The sequence below is a fragment of the Vulpes vulpes genome, chromosome 13 (assembly GCF_048418805.1).
Source record: "Vulpes vulpes isolate BD-2025 chromosome 13, VulVul3, whole genome shotgun sequence".
In the NCBI taxonomy this organism is placed as follows: Eukaryota; Metazoa; Chordata; class Mammalia; order Carnivora; family Canidae; genus Vulpes; species Vulpes vulpes.
In genome coordinates this window covers 157,777,773-157,797,915 of record NC_132792.1, presented here as the reverse complement: position 1 = coordinate 157,797,915, position 20,143 = coordinate 157,777,773, and the positions used below count along the sequence as shown (strand labels likewise).

The following is a 20,143-nucleotide window of genomic DNA, read 5'->3' as shown; positions in this document are numbered from 1 at the left end:
ATGTTCTTTTATTTTTACTGCTGTGAAGTATCTTATTGTGTGCATTTATCTACCTTTTATATTATTACAATCTGTCTCTTGTTGGTAGACATTTGGATTGCTTATGATTTTTTGCTACCACAATATTACTATGTATATTCTTATACATGTCTCTTGGTATAAATGTGAAGAGTTTCTCTAGAGTGAGTTTCCCAGATGATTAACTGAGATATGAGCACTTAAACGGTAGCCAGTAGAAACCTTGGAGGCCTGACCTACCAGACTAGTCCTGTGTCACTGTGAGCAGCCTTACTATTTACCCCAATCTGCTATATAAACATGGTTTTCTAATTATGCTATAAAAATAAGAATTTTTAAGGTTTGGGAAACACTCTTAAATTATGTATAAAAATACCTAAGCTATTAAGTGGTAGGGTGTGTTCTTATTCAGCTTCACTAGGTAATTTCAAATTGTTTTCCAAAATGATTATCAGTTTTTACTTCTGTTGGCATTAAGGTACCCTATTACTCCACATCCTTGTCAACACTTGGTATGTCAGACTTTAATTTATGCCAATCAAGTAGACATGATATAGTATCTCATTGTAGATTCATTTTGCATTTCTTTGACTAATAATCTCTTTATGTATTTATTGGTTATTTTATTTTGTTATTTATTTATTTATTTTTTTGAATATTTATTTATTTATTTATGATAGAGAGAGAGAGAGAGAGAGGCAGAGACACAGGCAGAGGGAGAAGCAGGTTCCAAGCCGGGAGCCTGATGTGGGACTTGATCCCGGGACTCCAGGATCACACCCTGGGCCAAGGGCAGGCGCTAAACTGCTGAGCCACCCAGGGATCCCCTATTGGTTATTTTAGTTTGCTCTTCTGTGATTTGCCTGTTTATGTTTTTTGTCCATGTTTTAGTTGGATTGTTGTTTTTTTTTTCTTAATAATTTTTAAGAGTTCTTTATATATTCTGATTGCCAAACCTTTGTTTTATGTGTTGCAAGTATCTTTTTTTCAGTATGTGGCTTATCTTTTCTCTGTTTTGGTGCCTTTATGATGGATCAAGGCTCTTTGTTTTATTGTAGCACAGTGTTTTTTCCTTGAGTTTATGTCATTTTATTTTGTTTTTGGGGGGAGGGTTGGTATTTTTTTAAGTAGTTATAATTAAAATACATACAATGAAAATTCTTCCCACCACTGATGGATGGAATTGCTACAGAGGCCAGGCTTTTTTCACCAGAACTACAAAAAGTAGTTGGAGGAAAATAAAAGAATTTCAAGTTATTTTTGTCACAAATTGATGTGAATCTTAACACCAAAGGAATAACCTAAGCAGGATTATCTTGTATTGTCTTTTTCTTTTTTGTCTGTCTTATAATTTAATAATGTACTTCTTATCTTAACAGTACTATAAAAAATTTTGATGGGATAGTGAGTATCATCCCAATTGGAGAAGCAAAGACATATATAAATGGAAAACATATTTTGGAATCCACAGTATTACATCATGTAAGTTAGCCTGTGCTAGAATTTAACAAATTATTTGACTCTGGACAAGTTGTTTAATTTACGTGAGTCCCAGTTTTCTCTTCTGTAAGGTAAGGTAGTGAACTAAATTAAGAACTTTCCAGTTCTAAAATTCTCTTTTCTATTTCATTAATTGCCTTCGCTTGTGCAAAAAGTTGTATCACTATAAACTAGTACCTGAAGAGCTGACCACTGACAGCACCATTATGTGTCCAGTAAAGAGCAGAAATAAGCCCTGATTATTTGCTATGTGACCTTTGAAAAAGTTATTTAATTAGGGTGATTATGTATCACCCAAGTTAGGATACTTTTGAGAGCATTTTTAATACATCGGGAGAAGGGCTCCTGGCTGGCTCAGTTGGAAGAGCATGTCACTCTTGATCTTGGGATCCTGAGTTCCAGCCTCACATTGAGTGTAGAGATTACTTAAATAAATAAAACTTTAAAAAAAATTGCATCAGAGGAACAGGCATAAACCAGTCTGTCGCAGGCAAACCAAGATAGTTGGTCACTTCATATATATCCTACCTTTCAGGGGCAGGAGAGGATTAAATGAAATACTTAGTCTATAGTTCTTAAAACAATGTCTGCAAATTGTAAGCTCAGTGAATGCTAATTATGATTATTAAGTTCTGTGCTCTTCAGCTCTCTCATTCCTAATATTGAGATAATAGTAGTATCTCACTGAGTTGTTGTGAGACATAAATGAGATCACATATATGAAAGGTATTTAACACAGTGATTGGCCTATAGAAAGTAACAAATGTTAGTTGCTATGATTTTTATGTTTATTATTACTAATCTTAGACTGTATGGAATTGCTGAACTTAATTATTTGTCCCATGTTAAGTTTTTGATTCAGACTCACCTCAAGCAAGTAAATTTTTTGTGTGCTTTAGGGTGATCGGGTGATTCTTGGTGGAGATCATTATTTTAGATTTAATCATCCTGTAGAAGTCCAGAAAGGAAAAAGACCATCTGGTGGAGATACTCTTACAAACGAGGGTCCAAAAGACTTTGAATTTGCAAAAAATGAGTTGCTTATGGCACAGAGATCGCAGTAAGTATTCCTAGTGATATCAAGTAGAATATGAGAGAGGTCTACAGGAGAGAGTTAATCATATTGTGCTAGCCTCCAGACATTTATTGAGCAAATATTATATGTATCTGTCACTATACTAGGAAATACAAAGAATAACTGAAATTTAGCGACTGTACTGGAGGAATTTATCATCTCATGGGGCTGATAGATAGTTGTGACAGAGTGCCATGACAGAGTCCTGTGCTGTGTGTGGTTTGTTGTTGGGGGGTGACTCCTAGTCCCAACCAGGAACCAGCAAAGTTTCTAGGGGATGAGAAGACATTCCCTGGAATGGAGTCCCAAGAGACCATTAGAAGTTAGCCAGAGTTTGAACAGGTGGAGTGTAACCTTTTTGTTTTCTTTGCCCTGTTTTTAGCTCGTGCAGTATTGTAGGATTTCCAATTTAAGCAGTATCCTTGTAAACTAATTGGTAAAGTACACATAAATAAAATACTAAAGAGTTAGGACTTTATCTTAAAGATTTGTAGTCATTAAAGAGTTTTAAGTAGAGAAGAGATAGACATGATCAAAATCACATTTTTAGAGCTCACTGCGATCCAAGTTTGGAGAATGGATTAGAGGCAGAGCAAATAGAGCTTGCAAATACAGTTCAGAGATTGTTGAAGTAAGAGAAGTACAGTGTGGTTGGTTGGGTGGGAGACAGTATGGAGAGAGTATTAAGGAGAAAGAATCAACTATGCTTGATGGCTAACGAGGATGAAGGGTGGAGGAATCAGAATGACTAGTATGGACTAGGCTAATCCCACTTTTCTTCTAAAAAGTCTAAGCTTGCTTTTGCTCTTTTTTTAAAAAAAATGTATATAGAACATAAAATTAACTATTTTAACCATGTTAAAATATACATTTCAGTGGCATTAAGTGTATTGACAGTATGTACAATCATCAAACTATCCATCTCCAAAACTTTTTTCATCATCCCAAACTGAAACTCTGTCCCCATTAAACTGGGACTCTCCATTTTCCCCCCTCGCCCCCTCAGCACACTGCCCCCCTCCACCTCCAGACCCTGGTCATGACTAGCCTTCTTTCTTTTGATATTCTTTTTCAGTAAAATTGGGAATGGAAATTTCCATACAGTATAGTTGCTAAAGCATTGATTTTATTGATAAGAAAGAAGCTTTTAGTTTTTTATACCCCTTGATGCTTTTTTCCCTTACATATTGAAAAATGACAAAGCTAATTTAATGTTTTGACTTCCCAAAATGTCAAATTATTATAGATGGCTGAAAATACATAATCTGTTTTATCAGCATTCATATCATTTTTAGTTATTTCAATGTTTTTCTTAATCTGTGACCTAAACGTGAGTTAAAAGTTATTGATATATGAAGTTCAATTTTTGCCCTAACCATTGTTAAGCATAAAATACCCTTATTTTGAGGCACCTGGGTGGCTCAGTCAGCTAAACATCCAGCTCTTGATTTCAGCTAAGACTGAGCCTTGTGTTGGGCTCTATGCTAAGTTGGAATCTGCTTGACATTCTCTCTTGCTCTCTCCTTCAGCCCCTCCCCTGCAATGCGTACGCCCATGTGCGCACACATGTGCTCTTGCCCTTCAAAAAAAATCCTTATTTTGTATTTTCTGTAATGTTGACTATAATGTTTACTATCCTGTTCACTATGACATCATATTTTTATATAACTTATTTTCTTTAAGATTAGAAAAATGTATCTATTTAAATATCAGGCATCTGCTATAGTAACTAAACAAATAAGCAAATTTTCATCCTTTTATATTGTCCTGTTTAAACAAAAGCAATTAAAATTTAAGAACACTGTTGACAGAATGTCAGAAATTAAATTTTGAGTTTTAAATTTTTATTTGATGAAAACATTTTAATATAATTAAGAACTACTGTGGTATATAAAGAATTCTTGACAATGTACCCTGTGAATATTTTGCTGCTTTGTAGACTTGAAGCAGAAATAAAAGAGGCACATTTGAAAGCAAAGGAAGAAATGATGCAAGGAATCCAAATTGCAAAAGAAATGGCTCAGCAAGAGCTTTCTTCTCAAAAAGCTGCATATGAGAGCAAAATAAAAGCCTTGGAAGCAGAACTGGTAAAAGGCAGAATTGGTATTTTCTTTCTCTGCTCATGCACCCCAAGTGATGTATTGGCTGTAAAATTGATTATATCCGTAAAAGGGAACCGGGGCAATATCAAAGATTAGAGAGTCAAAACTAAGTGAGTCTTGGCCTGCTTTAATTTTACTTTGGAAAACAGGTTAGCAGTAGAAAAATGGCTTCTGGAATAAGAAGAAAAAATAGAGAAGCTTCTGTCCTCCACCTACTTGAACCCATGGTTCTCTCCAGTTTGCTGGTCATCGTGCATTCCCACAACCCATTTTAGAGGAGAGTGCTCTAGAAGGTTTGACTAGTGATGCTTATTTTAAATTAGACTAGTTAAGCTGAATGAGGTAAAGAAACTACAGGGCAATTTTTCTATTGATGAATCAATTTCTTATACATTGATTAAAGAAATGGACTCTTGTATATTTTTTATATTATTTTTGAAAAAATGTTATGTGTTTTGCCCATTATTTATTATTATTATATTTTAAAGATAGAAGAATCTCAAAGGAAGAAAATGCAGGAAATAAATAATCAAAAGGCTAATGACAAAATTGAGGAATTAGAAAAGACAAAACAGCGACTTGAACAGGAAATCTATGTCAACAAAAAGCGGTTAGAAATGGAGACTTTGGCTGCAAAACAGGTAAATAATTTCATCTTGTAAATAGTTGGCTCTATTCTGAGCAACAGGTGGATTTTTTTTTTTTTTTTTTTTTTTTAAGAACTCACTGACTGCATCTGGGTCTCTTGATGCAAAGGGCTTTTCCTCCTCTTTTTTTTGTTTTTGTTTTTGTTTTTGTTTTGGATCATATTATTTGATTTTATTTATTTTTATTTTATGAGAAGGGCTCTTCTTGCCTAAAAGCTTACAACCTGGTAATGCTCACAGCTCTGCTCACACATCATCACACAAACATTTTGAAAGGGATAGAGTTTTTTATTTCCAGCTGGTTCCATTACAGTTTCCCCTTTTATGCCTCCACAACTATCCTGTGATCAGTCAGGCCAGATAATATAAATGAATGAATTAGTGCTAGGGCACAATGTGTAAAAGGAAGAAAGGCACAGCTCTTATGCTGGGTCATATCCTAATGTCAGAATGAAGCATTATCCATCTATGGCAAGTGTGGTCAGCAGGCTTCTTGCCTGAGTGACTCCTCAGAGAACTCACAGTAGGCGTTCATTACCCCAGTCCTATGAGCTCAGGCACTGAAACTTTTGTCATGTCAGTGAGGGTAGAGACATCTTTCAGGGGCTAACTCACATTAATTAAGGTACAAAGACTAAAGTATAAAACCAGACTGTCAGTATTTTAATATCTTCAATTACCTTTTTATCAACTTTTTTGCTATTCTTTCTCCTTATATTAGCAGTTGTTAAAGTATGGTCTTTAGACCAGCACCATCAGCATTACTGTTAGAAATGCAGTTTTAGGCCTCAGAACTCCTAAATCAGAAACTCTAGGGGTGGGGTCCCGAACTATTCTAATAAGTCTTGCATGGGATTTTTGACAAATACTAAAGTTTGAGCAGCACTGTTTTCATCTCTGCTCTGATTCCTCATATCTTAACCTCAAAGTTTTATCCTCAAATAGCAATTTTAGTTTTCTTTTTTCCAAGTTTTGTGGTGACAGGGTGAGTAGAAGAAAATATGTTTAGTAACCCCAAAGTTCTGGTACTATATTATGGTGATAATATGTAACTAGTCAATTCTAGGACACAAAGTAGCTGGTGAACCACCTGAGAGAATTTTAGAAGAAAAAACAGAGCTGTCTAAATCTTGAAACAGTAATTATTAATGGACTATTATAAGGTCTGTTTGTGGCAAATAAGGTTTTTGTGGTATCTTTTAAATTAAGCTTTATTTAGTCAACAAATGTTCTTGAATGTGGGCTCTTTTTTTTTTATTTTTTATTTTCATTTATTTATTTATTTTTTTAATTAATTTTTTTTTTTTTTTTTGGTGTTCAATTTACCAACATACAGAAAAACACCCAGTGCTCATCCCGTCAAGTGTCCACCTCAGTGCCCGTCACCCATTCCCCTCCAACACCCGCCCTCCTCCCCTTCCACCACCCCTAGTTCGTTTCCCAGAGTTAGGAGTCTTTATGTTCTGTCTCCCTTCCTGATATTTCCCAACATTTCTTTTCCCTTCCTTTATATTCCCTTTCACTATTATTCATATTCCCCAAATGAATGAGAACATACACTGTTTGTCCTTCTCCGATTGACTTATTTCACTCAGCATAATACCCTCCAGTTCCATCCACGTTGAAGCAAATGGTGGGTATTTGTCGTTTCTAATGGCTGAGGAATATTCCATTGTATACATAAACCACATCTTCTTTATCCATTCATCTTTCGATGGACACCGAGGCTCCTTCCACAGTTTGGCTATTGTGGCCATTGCTGCTAGAAACATCGGGGTGCAGGTGTCCCGACGTTTCATTGCATCTGAATCTTTGGGGTAAATCCCCAGCAGTGCAATTGCTGGGTCGTAGGGCAGGTCTATTTTTAACTCTTTGAGGAACCTCCACACAGTTTTCCAGAGTGGCTGCACCAGTTCACATTCCCACCAACAGTGTAAGAGGGTTGAATGTGGGCTCTTTTGAGCAGTTTTTTCTCTTATTTTTTTTCCTCTAAGGATTTTTTTACTTTCTATCAATGGGAAGAACAAGATTAATTTATGTTATCAAAAATTCCTAATAATTTTGTTATGGGGAAAATTTTATAAATTTCTTTTATAGATCACTTTTTTAAAGGCCTTTTATGCTTAATAAAACATGTAAAACATGTATGCTTAATAAAATGTGTATTGTAAATGGGTTTTAATTACCGTGTTACCGTTATCAATTATAATTTCTCTATTTGTATATTTTCATGTATGGGTCTATGTGAATGAATTTCAATTAGGCTTTAGAAGACCACAGTATCCGCCATGCAAGAATTCTAGAAGCTTTAGAAACTGAGAAGCAAAAAATTGCTAAAGAAGTACAAATATTACTGCAAAATCAAAATAATAGAGAGAAAACTTTTTTAAGTGAGTATATGATGATTATAGCAGGCATTTTCTAAAGTTGTGTATGGTATTTCATATTATTATTAAAATACTAGACTTAGTTGCCTTTGTATATTAAAAATTATTCTTGATGTTTCTGACTTTTTTTGGATCTAAATAAATTTGTATGCATGATTGTTTAGAATATTCAGTTTTAGAATATTTAGTTTTATTTACGTAAACAAATAGTAAACAAAATTTCAAGTGTTACTTTAATGTGTAGTATGTTTTCAAAAATGCAATCTCTTATTCTAATTTTTTAGGTCTTACATCTAGATTGAATTAAACATTGGGTACTTCATCTTTTTCATTTGGATGTTATTTTTTGTGTGTACTTCTGTATTGCTGTATAGAATATGGCATATTTTTAATGACTTTTTCTCATGGAAAATTTCAAACAAACTATAAAAGTAGAGATTACTACAATAGACTCTTATATACTTAATCATCCAACTTCAATCTCTAACACGTGTTCAATCTTGTTTTAGCCATACTCAGTCCTCCTGTCTCCCTAGACTGTTGTGATGCAACTCCAAGACATCATATCACTGATCTGTAAATACTTCACTATGTTATCTCTGCATTAGATAAGGACTCTCTTTTCTTTCTCTGTCACTCTGTAAGCATAACCATGATACTGTTATCAAAACTAAAAATGTTAATTTCTTACACTCATCAGATTTCTAGTCTACATTCAGATTTCCTGGATTATATCATAAATTTTTTTATGTCTTATTTGTTTGAATCAGGTACAAACATGATCCACACATTGTGTTTGGTAGATATGTCTTATAAGTCTTATTTTATTATTATTATTTTTTAAAAAGATTTATCTATTTATTTTTTTAGAGAGAGAGGAAGAGTGCCTGTGTGAGCAGGAGTGTGGGGTGAGGGGAGGGGTAGAGGAAGAGAGAGAATCTCAAGCTGACTCCAAGCAGAGCACAGAGACTGATGTGTGGCTTGATTTCAGGACTCTGAGATCACAACCTGAGCCAAAATCAAGAATCAGAAGCTTAACTGAGGCACCCAGGTGCTCCTAAGTCTCTTTTTTTTTTTCTGTTTATTTTTCATTTTTATTAAGCAGGCTTCATGCTCAAAGTGAGTCTTAAACTCACAACCCCAAGATTAAGAATCACGTGCTCTACCTACTGAGCCACCCAGGAGCCCCCATTTTTAAAAAACATTTATTTATTTATTTTAAAAAGAGAAAGCAAGCAGAAGATCATGTGTGAGTGGGGGGAGGGGCAGAGGGAGAGAATCCCTGAGGAGACTCCCTGCTGAACACAGAGCCAGCCCAAAACGGCAGATCCCATGACTCAGGAGATCAGGACCTGAGCCAAAACCCAGAGTAGGATGCTTAATGGACAGAGCCACCCAGGTACCCTTTTTTAAAATCTCTTAATCTGTAAATTTGTTTTTCTTATCTCTCTCTTTCTTCTTGTAATTTGCTTATTGAAGAAACCAGGTTATTTATCCTGTAGTTTCCCACATTCTGGTTCTTGATATTGGATCTCCATGGTGTTGCTTAATGGGTTCCTCTGTCCCTAATATTGCTATAAAGTGCTCATTATTTCTTCAGGCCTGTCAGATTCAGATTCAATTTTTTTTTTTTTTTTAGGAAGAATACTTGGTAGTACTCTAACTTCTATTTTTAATTAAATCTGAGACTATTAAGGCTTGTTGTATCTGTTGTGAGAGGTAAATAAATACTAATACATCTTTTTGTTCTTAGAGCTTAAAAACAGGGCCTACCAATGAATACTGGATTTTTTTTTTTTTTTACCATGTATATAATGAATTTTACCCTTTCAAAAAAAATGTTCTAGGGGCACCTGGGTGGTTCAGTCACTTAAGCATCTGCCTTCGGCTCAGGTCATGATCCCAGGGTCCTGGAATCAAGTCCTGATTTGGGCTCCCTGCTCAGTGGGGAGTCTGTTTCTATTCTCTGTCTTTGCCTGCCACTCTTCCTGCTTGTGCTCTCTCTCTCTTTGTCAAATAAAATCTTTAAAAAAAAAAAAGTTCTAATGGAATATTGGTTGTAAGTTTGAGATAGAAAATATTTATGATAAAATCTTAATTTTAAATTAGGCAAATGGAATTGTGGCCTATTGTTTCTCTTTTTTTTTTTTTTTTGTTTCTCTTTTTTGATGTCCTAAAATATATGTTTGTTTGTTGGCTTGTTTTAATTTTCAGGCAAGATAAAAAAGGATTGTGGTTTTATATAAGTAAGGTTATAGTATGCTTTACCCGATACTTTAAACAAATCAGAAATTGAGAAAAAAATAAATTAGAAAACAATCTTTAAAACTATTAGAAGACAAAGCACTGTCTTTGGCATTTCCTCTCTTACAAAATCCTTTATCAACTTTCTATATCACCTTCAGTTTTTTTCCGTGTCTTCACAGGTGAAAAACCTCATTTTCTGTGAAGAGTATTTTATTTCAGTTTTGAGGAAAAGTTACTCAAGTATTGCCCTTAGTTTCTGCAATAAATAGCTAAAACCATTTATTTAAAATCAATATTTTTTTTTCCAGGAGTGGTTCTGCTTAGAGATATGTCAGGGCTCATATATGTATTTTGAATCTTCTCTGTGTGCTTCCTACTAGTTCAGACAAATTGGAGCTCCATGAAACTTTCAATGATGATTCAGGAAGCCAATGCCATCAGCAATAAATTTAAAAAATGTTATGTTTTTGGCAGGTGAGCAACTTATTATAATTAAAATGACTAATTAAATATAACTAGTTTTATGTAACTAATTATAAAGTAACTCTTTGCTTTAAACTAACTGGCCTTTATATGATTGATTTCTAAGTTTAGTTTCTGTAAAGACATGACATCTATATTGCCTGTCTGGGAGAGAATGGTATCAGAATTCCAGTGACAAATTCGGATTCTCCTTTCAGAGCTTACTCTGTAGTAAAAGACTTAAAGCATGAATGTACCCTGCTAAATATACTAAGTATGCATGTAAAAACATATTTTATTTTATTTTATTTTTTTTAAATGTTTTTTTTTATTATTATTTATTTATGATAGTCACAGAGAGAGAGAGAGAGAGGCAGAGACACAGGCAGAGGGAGAAGCAGGCTCCATGCACCAGGAGCCCGATGTGGGATTCGATCCCGGGTCTCCAGGATCGCGCCCTGGGCCAAAGGCAGGCGCCAAACCGCTGCGCCACCCAGGGATCCTCTAAAAACATATTTTATGAAGAGAATAATCTTAGACATTTTAGGAATTTACTAATCTTCTTTTGAGCTGCAAACTTACTAGTATTACACATTTGGAAAGAGATATACCTAATTAGGATTTTATTTTTAAAATCTTTGCATAAGAAGTTATTTTTAGATGGTATATGCTAGACATGATTTTTTACTGTAATAAAAATGCTTACCAATGGAAAGATTTAATCAGTGGATTGATTTTTTTTTTATAGAAGTTTCTAATTCAGAAAACTCTTATAAATGGGTATGTATGTTTTAAGATAAGCATTTTTCTTTGGTTTTTCTTTCAGACATGATGTATCAGATAAAGGAAGTAGTTCTGACACTTGTGTTCGGGTTCGTAACCTACAACTAGGGATCTCAACTTTCTGGAGTTTGGAAAAGTTTGAATCCAAGCTTGCAGCAATGAAAGAACTTTATGAGGTTTGGAATATTATTAAAATCTCTGTAAATGTTTTGAAATAAAAAAATATACAAGTAACATGTTCTTAGTAGAGAAAATTTGGCTACTAAAGGAAAAGGCAATTTGCATTACTCAAACCAACCAGTATTAACAATTATGTATGTTTATTTTACTTTTGCCTGTAGATGGGGTTTTATTGATTTATTTTAATATAGTTACACCTGTAATAGAGAAATTTAGTGATGAATCTGTTCACATACATTTGTAATTGTGTTTTCAGAATTTTACTTTTTAGCTTAAAGAAAGAAGAAAGTTTATAATGTTTGATTTGTTTAATGGACAAATGAAAATAAACTAGTTAATCTAGAAAATAAAACAAAGGAAAGCAAATGAAGGAATGATGAAAAATAAAAGCAATAATTGATAAATTAGAAATCAAACTGCAGATCTGGCTCTTTAAAAAGATAAACATGTGGGACAGCCCGGGTGGCCCAGCGGTTTAGCGCCTGCCTTCAGCCCAGGGCGTGATCCTGGCAACCCCGGTTCGAGTCCCACGTCAGGCTCCCTGCATGGAGCCTGCTTCTCCCTCTGCCTGTGTTTCTGCCTCTCTCTCTCTCTCTCTCTCTTTCTGTATTTCTCATGAATAAGTAAATAAAATCTTTAAAAAAAAAAAAAAAGATAAACATGATTTTAGGAATGGGTGATGGCATTTATACAAAGATATCAAAAGCATTTAAAAATTATTTTACATGTGAAACTTTATGTTAATAAATTTGATAATTTTCTAGAAAAGACTTTCTAGAAAAAGATAAATTATGAAAGTTGACTTAATGGATGAATAACCATGCAATAAATTGAAAAGTTTGTCAACTAGTCTCAAGAAAACAAGCAAACAAAAAAAGCTAAAAAGTGCTGGTCCCAATCAGTTTTATGGGGAAGCTCTTTTAAATTGCAGAAAACAAGAGTGCCTTGCTGGCTCCGTCTGTAAAGCATGCGACTCTTGATCTCAGGATCATGAATTCAAGGCCCATGTTGGGTGTAGAGCTTACTTAAATAAAAAAGAGAACAGATAAATATAATTGTGTTTCAACTTCTGGAACATAGCAAAGGATAGAAAGTGTCACCGTTATGATGCTAGAAAAACTGATTAAAATCAAACCAAATGAAAACCACAAAACCTGAAAAGATGATTCAGAAGGGAATTACAAACCAATCTTCACATGAACATAGCTATAAAAATCCTGAAAAAAATATCAATAAATCAGGGATTCCTGGGTGGTGAAGTTGGTTAAGCATCCAACTCTTGTTTTTGGCTCAAATCCTGATCTCAGGCTTGTGAGATCAAGCGTCAGGTTGGGTTCTACACTCAGTGTAAGTCTGCTTAGGATTCTCTTTATCTGTCTCTCCCCTCCTCACTGCGCTCGCTCTCTCTCTCTCTCCCCCCAATAAGTACATAAATCTTAAAAAAAAAAAAAAAGAAAAGAAAAGAAAAGAAAATATCAGTGAATCAAACCCAAACATACACTCAAAGAATACCTACACCATGATCAAGTAGGGTTAATTCCAGGAACGCAAGGTATATTATTCATAACAGAAAATCCAAAAAGACTGAAAGAAACTGACGGTGTTTATCTCTAAATGATGGTTTTGTAAGTAGTTACATTTTTGTGTGTTTTTTTATATGTATTCATGATTTCCAAGTTTCCTACAATGAGTGTGGATTGCCTGTGTAGTTAGAACAACAAAAAACCATATTGAAGTAATTTGATCATTCTTGCCTTGTCATATACATTAAAATGTGGTAGGTGAGTTACCTTCATTATTATCTAACTTCTTACTTGCAATGTTCATTGCAATATTCTTAGATTATTTTTCTATATAATTACACTATTTCTGAATCAAGCTCAATGTGTATAGTATTTTGCTAGAACTTTAATATTACTTTAAATATTTAAAATTCAGATTATTAAAAAAATAATAAAATAAGATAAAATTCAGATTATTATCATGATTAATATATCTGACCAGGTAATGATTGAATCTTAATGTTGTCAGATTATTCTTTTTCTTTTTCCTTTTTTTTTTTAAAAGATTTTATTGATTCACTTGAGAGAGAGAGAGAGAACTTGATCCCAGAACCCTCGAATCATGTCCTGAGCCAAAGGCAGACATTTAACCAGCTGAATCACCCAGTTGCCCCAGTTGCCGAATATTTTTAACCCAAATTAATAGAAACCATGTATTTTATTTTCCTTAGAGTAATAATAGTAACAAGAGTGAAGATGTCTTTTGTGATCCTGAAGATGAATGGGAACCTGACATTACAAATGTGCCAGTTTCTTCCTTTTCTAGAAGGAGGTAAAGACATTTTATTACTAGTTTTTTTGTTCTCGGAATACGTATATATATCATTTCCTTATTTTAAAAGAACTATCTGTTGTCGTAATGGATATGTCTGTGCAGGGATCCCAGTAATATAAGAAAAATAGTATGTTACTGATGAAATTATAGCACTTGGGGCATTAAATTGTTTATTAGTCAGAATAGAAACAAAATTGTCCGCATCTTACCATATAAATCTTAAGAGTGACTTAGAATAGCATAAATCTAATTTCCTATAAAAATGAATAGTGTTTATTACTTTTAAATTACTCTTTTTCAAGAAGTTGGCATATTCTATGATATTTTTTTGTAAGTTATAGAACTTGAAATGCTGTCAAGTTAGTGTGAGCACCACAGAAGAATAAATCATGGTGATAGAGAACTTCTATATATGACAAATGCTGTTTATTAACTAAAAACCTAAAAGACTTCCATGGTGAATAGATGCTTTTCAAGGAAAAACTAGTTCTGTTTAGACCTCACACGCTTAGATAACAGAGGGGCAAAATAATAGAAAGGCCTTGGTCCTGGAACCAATTTAGCTGCTTAGTTTGGTTTTTAAACAAAGACTTCTTTTTAAATAAATATTTATTCATTTGGTTTTGAAACAAGACTACTGTCTGCTATGTCTTGAGTATACAAAGATGAATAAAAAACACTCTGTCCTCAAAGACCAGGAATTGAAGAAACTAGAAGAACAGTTGATAAGGATCCCAGATCAGGTCAGGCAGAAGGACTGGAGAAGAAAGTCCGGTTTTATACATATTCAAGAGAAAGAATCACAAAGGACTTGGCCAGCTGTGGGGCTGAGGGTGGTAAAGGGCTCAAGGATGAATCATGGTCTAACAAGGGTGACTGGCTAGAGGAAAGTGGTGTTCTCTGAGATGGAGGGTGAGATGAGTTTATTTTTGGACACAATGAGTTTGAGATTCCCAGGGAAATCCCAGGGAGAGTCTACAGATTTGAGAATCTAAATCTGTATATTTAGGTCTAGAACTTGGAAGGAGGGATTTGGGAATTTTCAGGATGTAAGAGTCAGTAGCATTCATCCATGTAACAGAAGCATCATCATTATGAAAAACATTTATTGTTTGCTAAGTATTATCTCATGTATTTTTTTACACAAAACTATGTGTTAGTGTTGTCATAACCCACCTTTTACAGATGAAGAGACTGAAGATTTAAAGAGGTTATCACTTGTCCAAACTCACAGAGCTGATAAGGGAAGAGCTGGCACTCAAATACTCAAATCCAAGTTTGAGTGACTCCAAAGATCCTGATTTTCTTGACCACTATGCCATATTGCCTCTCTTTTGCATATGAAAGAACAGAATAAAATCTTTCTTTCTTTTTTTTTTTTTTTTACTTCATTACCTTTAGCTGAAGCTCAGAATCCATTTGGGTTTGCAGACCTTTTCATGCCTTTCTTGTTTTTGACTGTGCTTATTTTAAACTCATTTATAAAATTTCAAAGAGAGGAACTACTTTAGAGCAACTCTTCCTCCTGTTATTTTTGTTCTATTTGCTACATGGTAACTGCTAAGCTACAGTAAGAAATAGCCAAGACATAATAAGCTGAAAGAAATACAAAGCATGTCCTTTAAACAGATTCTGAGTTCCTTGAGCATAGGATACATATCTGTATCCCCTACAATATACTATAATAAAAAAGTCCACAGGCTCATGTCAGAGTCCTAGGTTCAACTTTTTTTCATTAAATTTTTAATTTTAATTCCAGTATAGTTAGCATATGGTATTATATTAGTTTCAGGTGTATAACAGAGTGATTTAAGCTGAGTCTGACCATAGGCAAGTGAACATTACATCTTTAGGCTTCAGTTTTCTTATCTGATGAGATGGAGACAATGATACATATCTATTCTACAGAGCCTATCTCTAAGTTTAAGTGAGGTCATAAAAACAATTGCTTCTCCTGCTACTATGACCACCATGGGACTGATGATGTTTTTGTGAAGTAGTTATTAAGAATCAGAAATTAAAAAAAAAAAAAAGAATCAGAAATAAAGTATGTAGAACTCTCACTGCAGTGGATGAGTATTGAATAAATGGCAGCTCTTATTATTGAGTGCTTGTATGTATTAGGTAAGACTAAATCTTGGAATACAGAGACTATCTGATTTCTGAATACCAATAAACAGAGATCTTCAGGTGATTCATCTTGAGGACTTCAGAACAGAGCTGGGTTCTCCAAAATGAGCTAAAGATGGCCCCTGGGGGAAACTGGGCAGAAGGGTTTGGGGTACTTAAGCTAACCTGGAGTAACATAGCCTTCCAAAAATTCGGACCAGAACTACAAATTCATTAGAGGGTGATTTATAAATCCCTTTAGAATTTATAATTACTGGTTTCTTATTATATTTTTTTATAAACAGATATAAACTTGGTGTACTTAGAATTGTGATCACACTATGAACACTAATAATTAATGAACATTGGTGAGAGATGGGATGGGTGAAATAGGTGAAGGAGATTAAGAGTATACTTACTGTGATGAGCACCAAGTAATGTATAGAATTGCTGAATCACTGTGTTGTACGCCGGAAACTAATATAACACTCTATGTTAATTATACTTGAATTTTAAAAATTAATTTTAAATAAATAACAAACATTAAAATTTTAGCTTATTGAATGGTGGTAATTTACATCTTGTTTTCTGCCCACTTCTAGATTAATAATTAGGGAACCAACAGAAGTTTAAATTGTTACCAAAAAATTAAAACTTCTTTAAATATTTTTCAAGATTTTGAAATTAGGTGTTTCACTTGGTAGAGATTTTTTTTGAGAACTTCTATAATTTAAAAGTATCATTTTTTTTTAAAATAAATTGCTCTCGGTCAGAGACCTTGTGTATGAAGTTTCAGCCTTGTAAGAATGTTTATGACAGAATTGCAAACTTTGAGAATGCCTGCAGGTAATGGAAACACTGACAGATTCTTAATTATGGAACTGCTACTGGGCAACAATATGCCAAAGCTGCTCTGCGATAAAATAGACTGGTTTGGCTGCCTATAAATTTTGATACATACTTTGGGCAGTTAAAAGTAGAATTTGCCCTGAGGTTAAGTAAAAATTTTTTGAAAGGAATGTGACAAGCATTTTGTTTAACATTGTTTAACTATGATAGTGTTAAAAGAATAAGTTTTCCTAGTTTAGACTTACTGTAATAATAACTTACTGTAGTAATAACTTTCCTTTCATTCCTAAGTGCAAAAACTGTTACCTTTGAGAACTGATATTTCTTCCTCCTATTACCAGTCATATTGAGAGTTGATATTTCCTCTCCCTATGATCATATTTTTGCTTTTCTTGTAGGAACTCATGGGGAAAAATACATTTGAAACATTTAGATGGCTGCAGATAGGACACATTTCTGTTTAACAATCTTTTCAATGAATAGTATTTTCCTTTGAGTGGCCTTTGGTAGTAGAGAGTTCTGTGAGGAAGAAGACCTCAAAGGACCCCCTTGATTTAGATCCAGGTCACAGCTCGAGTAGCTTCATTGATATAATGACGGCTGGAATTGGAGTTTAGAAAATTGACAGATGAATGGCGATCTGGAAGTAGGCTGCTTTTTCCAGTAGCATTTAGAAAGAAAGAGTAACAGCTAGACAACCTGTCACACTCAAGGCAGAGATTTGAGTGGTTTTACAGGCTGAGGGAAAAGAGGCAGCCAAAGGAGTGATTGAAGATAGAGTCATTTCCTCCGTTTGTTACTGCTACACTTCACAGGGATTGTGCTTTCACACTGTGCAGCAAGTACTTACTTGAATATTTATTTACCTACACCATTCCCATGTTTAGAATCCTTCCCAGGATATTCTCAGGATAAAATCCAAGCTTCCTTAATTGGCATCCACGGTCAGCCCCAGGCTGGTGCCTGTACTCCCAGCCTCCCCCCTCACTCCTTTCTCACGTCCTAGGCTACAGGCCTTCTGGAGCTTGCTCGAGTCGTGCCTGTGCAGCTTTTCTTTTATCACCAGGGCTTCCCACTCTCCCCTCCTTCCCAAACCTGCCTCCCCCTTTGGCTAGGTACTGTGCATCCTTCAGTGGCAGTGTTCGGGGGGGGCCCTCCCAACCCCTTGGGCCAGCTCAAGTTCTTCTCCAGTGGAGCATGCGCTGCTCTCATGACACATCACTTTATTGTCATTATTCTCTCTTTTGTATTCTCTCTTTTGTAATTATTATCTCTTTGCCTATGGACCTTAAGTTCAATTAGCCCAGAAACCATGCTTCCGGTGTTTAATCACAGTATCTAGAGCCTGTAAATAGTAGTACTCTGCAAATATGTATTCCATTTAATTAATTAACTATATGCTTAGAACAATACGTATAGATAGTAAAGTTATTGCTCAGGAAACCAAATGAATTTAGCAATTTCTTGATGAAAATGTTTCCATTGAAAACACATACCTGCATACCAGTTTTCTCTAGAGAATTAAGGATACTCTTAATACTATTATTCCATGTGGTATATAACCACTAATCTTACAGTTTTTCTTTTTTTAGGAGCCGGAGCTTGATGAAGAATAGAAGAATTTCTGGTTGTTTACATGACATACAAGCCCACCCAATTCAGAGTTTGCATTCTTCCCATTCATCAGGTATTTTTTTTCATCAAATTTTCTTGTATACTGAGAAAAGCACCAAGTCCTAGGTCAATGGCTACCTTGTTTCATGTTCTTATGCAAATCGTTTCATCTTCTACTAGTTTCCATTTTCTTTATAAAATAAAGGGAGTGGACTGGGTGGCCCTTTCCATGCCTAAAATTCTGTGCTATGTGATTTATTTCAAAGCCTTTTAGTAGAGTGGCTAATTCAAAGGTGGAAGAAAAAGTTATAGGAATTTTTCCAGTGAATAATTATTTTATGTAAATATGGGTTACAACATTAATTTTCTTACAGAAGGGAGATACACTGTAAATTCGCATGTGTAGCTAGCTCTTTGTAATAATTTAAATGACTACCAGGTAGCAGTGGATCCTACATAGCAGTACAGAAGAACAAACCCACTGCTTCACTCAACAACCTGGATGAATCCCAAAAATGTTCTATGGAGTGAAAGCAATCAGATAATAAAAAGTACACACTGTATGATTATATTTCTGTGAAGCTGAGGAGGCAAAACTAATCTATGGTGACAGAAGCCAGAGTAGTTCAGAGTAGAAGAATGATCAAGAGGGAACTTGCCAGAATGCGGTTGTGGACATGTTGGAGACACTGATTTAAGTGGGCGCATACACAGGTGTAAAAGCAATAAGCTATATAGTGAAGACATGCAGGTTACAGAGTACAAACTATATACCTTAGTAAACAAAAAGTTACAGTTTCTGTGTAATGTAACAATCTATTTGATAAAGGCATTAATGGAATATAAGTAGTCATAAAAGAAATTTTATCTCATCTTGACTTTAAAATAAAGAAATTAAAGGCGCCTGGGTGGCTCAGTCAGTTAAGCATCTGCCTTCAGCTCAGATCATGATCCCAGGGTTCTGGGCTCCTTGCTCAGTGGAGCGTCTGCTTCTCCCTCTCCCTCTGCTCCTCCCCAACCCTGTTTGTGCACACTCACTCTCTCCCTCTCTTGTTCTTTCTTTTTCTCTATCTCAAATAAATAAAATCTTACAAAAAAAAAAAAATTAGGTTCTTTTTTTTCTCTTTCCGTTTTTTTTTTTTTTTTAAGATTTTATTTATTCATGACCCTGAGAGAGAGGCAGAGACACAGGCAGAGGGAGAAGCAGACTCCCCACAGGGAACCTGATGTGGGACTAGTACCCAGGACCCCAGGATCAGGACCTGAGCCAAAAGCAGATACTCAACCACTGAGACACCCAAGTGCCCCAGTTTCTTTCTTTTTAATGATAAATTATCTTTAGGAAGATAATTATCCTACTTACTTGTTTAAGGGAGAACAAAATAAGCTGTAGGCTTTTTGTTTATCCCCACCACAAAAGGTTATATATCTGTGGTATCAAGTTATTTATTCAATATTATTTGAGAGTAAAATGTTTTACAAAAGTAATTTTTCCAGATAAAGCTATCTTACAGGCCATATTTAAAAAATAATAAAATAAAATAAAATAAAATAAAATAAAATAAAATAAAATAAAATAAAATAAAATAAAATAAAATAAAATAAAATAAAATAAAATAAAATAAAATAAAAAATAAAATAAAATATAAAATAAAATAAAATAAAATATAAAATAAAATAAAATATAAAATAAAATAAAATAAAATAAAATAAATAAAATACAAGCGGTCTTTCCTTGTTTGCAGTTCTCAAAGAGGGAAACAGAAACCCACATATGCCTTTAGTTATGAACCTGCCCAGGCAGCCGTGGGGTTATGAGGGTGCACTTTGCAG

At 34.4% G+C, this 20,143-nt stretch overlaps 1 protein-coding gene across 2 annotated transcripts in view; it reads left to right on the top strand.

Annotated features, from left to right (window-relative positions):
• Positions 1 to 20,143, top strand: part of KIF14 (kinesin family member 14) — a 54,497-nt gene that overhangs the window by 20,327 nt on the left and 14,027 nt on the right. For both annotated transcript variants that reach the window (XM_072733685.1, XM_072733684.1), the window contains 9 exons: positions 1,398 to 1,500; positions 2,418 to 2,578; positions 4,533 to 4,680; positions 5,184 to 5,336; positions 7,606 to 7,732; positions 10,357 to 10,450; positions 11,265 to 11,397; positions 13,635 to 13,735; positions 18,289 to 18,383. In XM_072733685.1, the coding sequence (XP_072589786.1) occupies positions 1,398 to 1,500; positions 2,418 to 2,578; positions 4,533 to 4,680; positions 5,184 to 5,336; positions 7,606 to 7,732; positions 10,357 to 10,450; positions 11,265 to 11,397; positions 13,635 to 13,735; positions 18,289 to 18,383 (1,115 nt within the window). The remainder of the gene's footprint in view (positions 1 to 1,397; positions 1,501 to 2,417; positions 2,579 to 4,532; positions 4,681 to 5,183; positions 5,337 to 7,605; positions 7,733 to 10,356; positions 10,451 to 11,264; positions 11,398 to 13,634; positions 13,736 to 18,288; positions 18,384 to 20,143) is intronic.